The sequence below is a fragment of the Diachasma alloeum genome, unplaced genomic scaffold (assembly GCF_001412515.2).
Source record: "Diachasma alloeum isolate Michigan unplaced genomic scaffold, Dall2.0 Dall_scaffold_00871, whole genome shotgun sequence".
In the NCBI taxonomy this organism is placed as follows: Eukaryota; Metazoa; Arthropoda; class Insecta; order Hymenoptera; family Braconidae; genus Diachasma; species Diachasma alloeum.
In genome coordinates, this window is record NW_021680992.1 from 6,469 (window position 1) to 16,423 (window position 9,955).

Sequence of the window (9,955 nt, forward strand, 5' to 3'; positions counted from 1 at the left end):
GTTTCGGAACAAGGGAGATGTCTATCGACTGTTTTCCTGTGTGGGGTTTCCCTCGATCAAAAACGGATCTGTGTCGGTTACTACCATGCAGCGAACGGTCACATCTCCCTTACCAGCAAGGAACAACATATTTGTATCTGGGTCAAATAAAGGCATCAGAAATCTCCCTCCTGAATAATTTAAGAGAAATAAAATCGATGAATGTTCAATTAGAAGATGATTATTTCATACCTTTCTCGGCACTTGGTCGGTGATAGAGATCACCATATTTGAGGTCAATTGTAAAACTCGATTGACCTCACCGTGCATCACATCAAGTGCGAGTTTCGGGACCAGGGAGACACCTATCGTCTGTTTCCCTGTGTGGCGTACGCCCTCGATCGAAAAGGGATCTGTTTCGGTTACTACTATGCAGCGAACGGTCACATCTTCCTTGCCAGCAAGAAACAACATGTTTGTATCTGGGTCAAATAACGGTATCAGAACCCCAGGGCTCGCCTCTAGCTCGAAGCTGTTGATGGGATTGGCGAAGTGTCTCACATCCCTCACGTATATCTGACGCATGCTCTCGTTGTTGAAGCCAGTCGTGAGGATACTGCTGGTACTACACAGCCAGACAATGCGGGATTCTTTACTATTTTGATGGCTTGAACAGGAATTCATAACTGGTTGCGGCCCTAGTAGGTCAAAAATACGGACGCGCCTGTCCTTGCTCGAGGTGGCTACGAGGGACCCATCGGTCTTCCAGCTAAATGACTGAACCATTTCACTATGTTCGCCATTTGCTATAAAACAGATAATATTTGATTCACCATACTCGATTCAATCTTAAATTATCAATTTTCTTCATTTATTTACTGAATAGAATACAGTTTCAGTCCCTTCAGGACGGCGCACATGTCATATATACCCGAGCGAAAAAGCATAACAATTTTTAAAATGCAATGGGAGGGGGGGGGAGATTCTCTTGACTTTTTCTATACAATATTTTCCATTGAACATTTCAAAAACGTTCTCATCTTTGAACAAAAAAAACCGTTCTCCGTTGTCCATCTTGCCTAGTTGTGAACAAAAAAAAACTGGTTATATTATTGGGGCGTTGCGGGGTTCATACCAGCCGCGTCTACGTCGCGAACCCTGGGTCATGCTAAGTGCTGGTAGGCTAGATTAATTCGCCTTACCATGCACTTTGAATTTATTTTGAATGACTTAATATAAAATTTAATATTTATATCAACATGCGTTCAGAGGGAAAGGTGCCGTTTGGGGACACCCGTTTAACCATGTGAGCATCCATTTTATTATATGAGATGACTCAGAGATGTTTAAATTCATCAATAGCAATCCAGGAAAACAAAAACGGTTATATTATTGGGGCGTTGTGGGGTTCATACCAGCCGCGTCCCCGTCACGGACCCTGGGTCATGCTAAGTGCTGGTAGGGCTTGATAATTATGACTTACCATGCACGCGTGAATTTAATTTTATTGCCTCAACAAATTTAATATTTAAATTGACATGCCTTCAGAGGGAAAGGTGCCATTTGGGGACACCCGTAGATCTATGTGAGCATCCATCATATAATATGAGATGTCTCAAAGAGGTTTAAACTCATTAATAGCAACCCAGGCAAAAGAAAAAAAAAGTTCATCCTAGAGTTATCCATTTCATTGTTAAATGAACTGTACTGTATTTCTTCAAACGAGGGTCGAATGGTGGGGACTTCGAAATATTGTGACCGTGATTCAAGAACCGACTTACTGGCCAAGGGGATACCTATTGTCCGCTAAAGAACATTATTGGAATACTGACTGACTCTCTGAAATATTCTACTAAAAATTGGTTTAGCTGATTTTTGAATACTCACCTCTGATCTACTCCAGCTCCTCCGGTTGCACTCGCACACTGCCCTCGGGTACATTCCTATGGAACCGGATGTACCTTTGAAGGCGTTCTGCCGGCGTCCACATCCCCCTCACCGCCATTTTGCATCGTTTTTTTACCGTTGTTGCTTTCAAGATGCTCGCAACAACTCTCCTGGGGAACCCCCAATCGTCATCTACCCGATCCTCCTCATCGTCCTCCACGTCCGAATCCCTACGTACGTGGTCAGGCTGTGGTACTGCCTCTCGATCAGGTCCTTCTTGGATCTCCCTGATTCTTTGCCAGTTAGCCTCAACAGCTCTGTTGACGCTAGCCTCAAAAGTCCTATTGACGCTAGCCTCAAGCGCCTTGACACTAGTCTCCATAGCCCTGTTGACGCTAACTTCCACAGCTCTATTGACACTAGCCTCAACAATTTTGCTGAGGTTAGCCTCAATAACTGTGTTAACACTAGCCTCAACAGTTTTGCTGATGTTCGCCTCAACAGCCTTGATGGCCTCAACAAGGTGTTTAATATCGTCACTAGTGAAGCTGCTCTTAGTTTGTTGCACTCCACTAGTCGACGCAGTCGGCATTTTGCAGGGAAGGACATGCTCCTATTCATTTTCAAACGAATAAAATGATGTTGAAAAAATTTCATTGAAAAACTTTTGCGAGTTCGATTGCATTTCATTGGATTTCTACTCGGCTTCTATCAAACATTATAATTTATAATTCCAAAGCTCTACTGCGCGTTTTGTTTTTATATAGTAAATGTCCAATAGAGATTCTGCCATATACAAAATCAACACAATTTGATATATTTTCTGCAGGAATAATACATTGGATAATAGTAGAAACTGCAGTGAATATATCTAATAAATATGAGAAATTGTAGTGATGGCGAGATCCAATTGATACTTACCTCTGTTCTCTCCATTCCTCCAGTGCGTTTAGAAGGATCCAAAGAGATCTTTGGGACAGGGGCAGGGGGTTTCCTTGGATCCATTTTTCAGCTGTGTTGTCCGCTATACGACCCGAGGGGGGGGGGAAATGTCCGACTGGAAACGTTGATACGTCTGCAATGGGAGAATGAAGGAATTAATGTAAGAATCTATTGAATAATGAGGGGCATTGTTCAAACAAACAACTCAAACTTTGAAATTACGTCAAATTGATTCAAAAGAGAGTAAGTTGAAACGAATCGTCTTAAATAACCGGTATTTTCTGGCTAAATTTTCATACGGAAGTCTGAGAAAATGAATTGATAATGAAAAAGAGTTGTCCGGTGGCTTGGAGCAGTGGATAAGTTCGTTGCCTCACATGTGAAAGGTTCCGAGTTCAAATCCCGGCCGGGTAGAATGGTCTGATCTAACCATTTAAAGTCTTGATCATCATCGCAGTATTAGCTAATCGGGTTGAAGCGATGTAAAATGACGATAAAAAAAATGAAAAAGTTGTTGACGATCAGAAATCTCCGTCTTGAATAATTTAAGAGAAATAAAATCGATGAATGTTCAATTAGAAGATGATTATTTCATACCTTTCTCGGCACTTGGTAGGTGATACGGGTTACCATATTTGAGGTCAATTGTAAAACACGATTGACCTCACCCTGCATCATAGCAAGTGCGAGTTTCGGAACAAGGGAGATGTCTATCGACTGTTTTCCTGTATGGGGTTTTCCCTCGATCGAAAGCGGATCTGTGTCGGTTACTACCATGCAGCGAACGGTCACATCTCCCTTGCCAGCAAGAAACAACGTATTTGTATCAGGGTCAAATAACGGCATAAAAAATCTCCCTCTTGAATAATTTAAGAGAAATAAAATCGACGAATGTTCAATTAGAAAATGATTATTTTCAAATATGGTGATAGGGATCACCATATTTGAGGTCAATTGTAAAACTGGATTGACCTCACCGTGCATCACATCAAGTGCGAGTTTCGGGACCAGGGAGACACTATCGTCTGTTTTCCTGTGTGGCGTATGCCCTCGATCAAAAAGGGATCTGTTTCGGTTACTACCATGCAGCGAACGGTCACATCTCCCTTGCTAGAAAGAAACAACATGTTTGTATCTGGGTCAAATAACGGTATCAGAACCCCAGGGCTCGCCTCTAGCTCGAAGCTGTTGATGAGATTGGCGAAGTGTCTCACATCCCTCACGTATATCTGACGCATGCTCTCGTTGTTGAAGCCAGTTGTGAGGATACTGTTGGTACTACCCAGCCAGACGATGCGGGAGTCTTTACTATTTTACTGGCTTGAACAGGAATTCATAACTGGTTGCGGCCCTCGTAGGTCAAAAATACGGACGCGCCTGTCCTTGCTCGAGGTGGCTACGAGGGACCCATCGGTCTTCCAGCTAAATGACTGAACCATTTCACTATGTTCGTCATCTGCTGTGAAACAGATAATATTTGATTTACTATACTCGATTCAATATTAAATTATCAATTTTCTTCATTCATTTACTGAATAGAATACAGTTTCAGTCTCTTCAATACGGCGTACATGTCATATATACCCGAGCGAAAAAGCATAACACTTTTTAAAATGTAATGGGAGGGGGGGGGGTGGAGAAAGGCATAAATTGAATAAATGGGGAGAACTCTCTGAGAGTGAAAAAAGTTTATCATGCTGAAACCGTTGGGAAGCATATCATCAATTTCTTGATAGCTCCGAAAGCATTAAAACATCACTCAGTGATATGGTCACTACCATATGCTCGCTGCTCCCTGCTTAGTTATTGTGTATAGAAAAACACTAGAGGCACTCGGTAAAAGCCTTCTGTTCTGTGAAGAATAAAACAAAATAAGGTAAGGCATTCTATTTTCAACTCAGCCTGATTTTCATTCTATTTCTCGCTTCTATTGATCAGGAAAATCAAATGAAAAAACTTGGAAATGTGAGCCGAGGAAATTCTATTGACTTTTTCTATACAATATTTTCCATTGAACATTTCAAAAACGTTCTCATCTTTGAACAAAAAAAAACAAGAAACCGTTCTCCGTTGTCCATCTTCTCTAGTTGTGAACAAAAAAAAAACCGGTTATATTATTGGGGCGTTGTGGGGTTCATACCAGCCGCGTTCCTGTCGCGAACCCTGGGTCATGCTAAGTGCTGGTAGGCTAGATTAATTCGCCTTACCATGCACTTTGAATTTAATTTGAAAAGCTTAATATAAAATTTAATATTTATAACATGCCTTTAGAGGGAAAGGTGCCGTTTGGGGACACCGGCTTAACTATGTGAGCGTCCATCATATAATATGAGATGTCTCAAAGAAGTTGAAATTCATTAATTGCAACCCAGGAAAAAAAAAGAAACACCGTTTATATTATTGAGGCGTTGTGGGGTTCATACCAGCCGCGTTCCTGTCGCGAACCCTGGGTCATGCTAAGTGCTGGTAGGCTAGATTAATTCACCTTACCATGCACTTCGAATTTAATTTGAATAGCTTAATATAAAATTTAATATTTATATGAACATGCCTTTAGCGGGAAAGCTGCCGTTTGGGGACACCCGTTTAACTATGTGAGTATCCATTTTATTATGAGATGACTCAGAGATGTTTAAATTCATAAATAGGAACCAAGGAAAAAAAAAGAAACACCGTTTATATTATTGGGGCGTTGTGGGGTTCATACCAGCCGCGTCCACGTCGCGAACCCTGGGTCATGCTAAGTGCTGGTAGGCTAGATTAATTCGCCTTACCATGCACTTTGAATTTAATTTGAATAACTTAATATAAAATTTAATATTTATATGAATATGCCTTTAGCGGGGTAGCTGCCGTTTGGGGACACCCGTTTAACTATGTGAGCATCCATTTTATTATGAGATGACTCAGAGATGTTTAAATTCATTAATAGCAGTCGAGGAAAAAAAAAAGAAAAGAAACACCGGTTATATTATGTAACGTGACATTTTCGTATGGGGGTTAAAAATGCCTATTACCTTCGCCCTTCCTCCCCTTCATCTAGTTAAACTCAAAAATACAAAAATCTATGGGCGCCAGGTAATTTTTAGCCGGAATTACCAAACCGGATGATTCTACAAAACCAATTCTAATTGATTCCAAAACCTCAAAAATTTACACAAAAGGGGAGAAAACTAGATTTCTGGGGAAAGGTAACGGTCCTAGGTTCGCTCAGTGTGGTAGGTTGTGGAGAGAGGGGTGGATTTCAGGTGGAGACGGGTATTGGGTGGCCAAAACTACAAAAAAAGGAAAAGAAATCAACATCGTTCTTACGTGTTTCACTATTGAAATATGAGAATCACAAATTAAAAAAAAAAAGACATTTCAATTCTCTCAAAAAAATTATAAAAAAAAGAAAAAAAATCTACATTTAATAACTAACAATACTGATAATAATAATAATTATAATATTAATTCCGCACTCTGATAGGAAATAGTCTAATCTGACAAAAATATTCGAAGAAATTAATATCACCGATAAATACCTCAAATATGCCGAAATAAACATTTGAGGAGAGTAGAAATACACGCTAATCCCTAAATACTCGAGAATTCCAAGAATTGGGGGGAAAGGTATGCGAGCGACAATGGGTGCGAGAGAGAGGGGAACGTATTCATCCATCGATTTTTCGTACCAGCCAAAACGGCTGAAATTCCGTAAAACTCAATTTGCCATAACTCGAAAATGGCAGAGTCAAAAATTACGAACCCTGAGACAAAATGTCCGGGAGATTCTACCGAAGACAACAATACCCAAAAAATAATTTTCCCTCAATAATTAGCGGCCTCAGGTTAATTAATCCCCGAGCGGAATTCTAAACGCTAAAAGGCCCGCGTGAAGCGAGAATAGCCACGTGTAAACGTGGATGGGTATCTGAGGTGAGTCGAGAGTCGGGGGGAATTCCCCTTCGAGAAACACGGCATACACGCCAGCGAGAATGGGCTGGAAATCCATTAAAAAAAAACAAAAATGGAATATCCGGAAATCGGCAGAGCGAATTTTCGGAAACCCTGAGATGAATTACTCAGGGAAGCCCCCCGAACACATTGATCCACAAACCCTAATTTTAATTAACTATCTACGCGAACCAACTCAATTTGAACACGAGTGGAATTTCTTACGCGCAAAAACCCACGTATACCGGAAATGGACGCGCTCTAGCAATTAAATGTGAGTAATTACCCTCTTGAATAACCCACCAAAAATCACGAAAACCACCCAATCATGAGTGAAAAAGGGGGGAATCGGCATCTCACAATTTAGATTAAGCGTCACAATCACCGTTTTAACGGAATACAATGCGACGTACGGGGTTGAAGACCCCGTAGTCGAATAACTAAAAGCCGAAATGAATTCGGAAAAATAAATAAACCGAACGAAAAACTCACTTTGGGTTTCTTACCTCTCTTTGGGGTGTTCTTCGCCATCGTGTAAATCCAATAATCCAAAAGTGGGCACTATGATCCTAGGATAGGCACTGTACTGGCACTAGTTCCGGTGAGGTCAAGGGCCAACGCCGAACTGCCGAACTCACGAGCGTCTCGAGACACCTCAGAGCGCGGAATTCACCGCTCAATCACCCGAATTTTGATTGGTGCGGACACGCCCCTCGAAGGTGCGAATCTAACGACAATTAATCGCGACTCTCACGATCTGGCGCGATTATTCAAATCTCATCTAACTCATCTCTAATCAGCTAACACAAAACTAGTTCCTTTTAATTAATTATTACGCGAGACTAGGCCGAACTGATTGTCGTTCGGATAATTACGAAGGGTCTTTGGCGCTTCCCACGGATCGGATCTCCGGGATTTTCGGGGTTAAAAGACAAGTTACCGGCACTTGTTATGACTCCACTACTAATTCCTGCTCAACTCGTTTCTCTCATCAAAAACCCAAAGGCAACCTGGCGATTCGTTGGAGACGATGGTTGCACTCGCTCCGAACGACCTTCCACCCAAAACAAAAACGTAACCAATTAACCCCTGAAAATCCAACGAAATTGGAACGCCGGAATTTCAGCCGGACCTATTCGATTACCTGCAAAATTAACAATAGGGTGAACCCCATAAAAAGAACCGGATGACTATAATTTTGGCCCTTCTTCACGATAATTTTTTCTGGGCCCTCAAAGACGCGTAATTACTAATCTTTACTAATAAACGGAACCGATAACTCTAACCGGAAATAAGCCACTCGGAAGTGGATAAGGGACTCTCACTCTCTCGCTCTAGGATTCTTACTCACGGATTTTAATTCAACGCCGTAGGAGTCTCGCTGTTTCCAGATCGTTTTTAGTGTTCCTAACGAACATCCCCACATGTTCGTTACAATTTTTGGGGTGTTGTGGGGTTCATACCACCCGCGTCCTCGTCGCGAACCCTGGGTCATGCTAAGTGCTGGTAGGGCTACATTAATTCGCCTTACCATGCATTTGGAATTTAATTTGTATAACTTCATATAAAATTTAATATTTATATTAACATGCTTTTCGAGGGAAAGCTGCCGTTTGAGGATACCCGTTCAACTATGTGAGCATCCCTTTTATTATATGAGATGACTCAGAGCTGTTTAAATTCATTAACAGCAGTGCCGGAAAAAAAAGAAAAACAACGGTTATATTATTGGGGCGTTGTGGGGTTCATACCAGCCGCGTCCTCGTCGCGAACCCTGGGTCATACTAAGTGCTGCCAGGGCTAGATTAATTCGCCTTACCATGCACTTTAAATTTAATTTGAATAACTTAATCTAAAATGTAATATTTGTATTAACATGCTTTTAGAGGCAAAGTTGCCGTTTGGGGACACCCGTTCAACTATGTGAGCATCCATTCCATTATATCAGATGACTCAGAGATGTTTAAATTCATTAATAGCAGTCCAGGAAAAAATAAATAAAAAAAAGAAAAAAAAACACCGGTTATATTATTGGGCCGTTGTGGGGTTCATATCGTCCGCGAACCCCGTGTCGTGCTAAGTGCTGGTAGGGCTAGATTAATTCGCCTTACCATGCACTTGGAATTTAATTTGAATAAGTTAATATAAAATTTAATATTCATATTAACATGCCTTTAGATTGAAAGCTCCCGCTGGACCTATAATGAAATTCACTTCGTGCGTGCGTTCAACAGATGAAAGGCAGTGTGGAAAGACGATGTGAATTTTTTCAGATTTTTTGAGACATTTTTAGGGGCTGCATAAACAATTCAAAGTTTCACGAAAATATTTGACCTACTGGCAGTACGTAGTTATGAGGTTTGGTGGAAAGTCAAATGGCTTTATGACGGTCTTTGTCAGGTAGCGAGTGTCCCTCCGTGGCGCTGGAAATTTGTTCAAGAAACTCTACCCGGGATGGTCGACCGAACTACCTGGAGACATAGTCCAGTCGGCGGGCGAAAAAAAAACGAGTTTGTTATTGACTTTTCGCCCAAATTCACCGATTTTGATCATTTTTTTTTCAAACTGCTCGGAATCAAATTCTCAAAACATGTGGTATAAAGCCAAGCTGGGATTTTGATTTTTTTTTTCAGTCACTTTAGGAGCACATATTTCGGAAACTATTGAGAAGTTATCGAGACATTCTACGGGAAAAATGCGAGGAATTTTCAAACGAATCAAGTGGTTTTTGATTTATTTCGCTAAGTGAAATAGTTATCGAGATACCAATGTTTGTTTATCGGAGCACGCTGAGAACTCAGTGCTTCTCTGTTTCACGCAGGAGCTTGTATAGTTGCATCCCTGTCGCTATTATGACCAGTGCGTCTACTCTCTATGCTCTTGATCAGAGGAATAGAGGCCAACGTACAAGCTCCTGTGTGAGACAAAGATGCACTGAGTTCTCGGTGCACTCCGATAAACAAATATTGATATCTCGATAACTATTTCACTTACCGAAATAAATTTAAAAAAACCATTTGATTCATTGTGAAATTCCGCGCATTTTTCTCACATCATGTCTCGATAATTTCTTAATAGTTTCCGAGATATGTGCTTCTCAAGTGACTGAAAAAAAAAGTCGAAAGCCCAGCTTAATACTCAAGTGCAAGCATCGTTATTCTATCTACAAAAGATCATTCCAAAGCGGACCATATTCTAAATTGTAAAAGAC

General features: G+C 41.0%; 1 protein-coding gene across 1 annotated transcript; it reads right to left on the minus strand.

Moving 5' to 3' along the window:
* Window positions 1-231: 231 nt before the first annotated feature.
* LOC107045070 (coronin-1A-like) lies at window positions 232-663 on the minus strand (the record flags this gene model as incomplete). Its single annotated transcript, XM_015267199.1, has 1 exon — window positions 232-663. A coding segment is annotated over exon 1 (432 nt), but the record flags the coding sequence as incomplete, so codon positions are not given.
* Window positions 664-9,955: the final 9,292 nt, after the last annotated feature.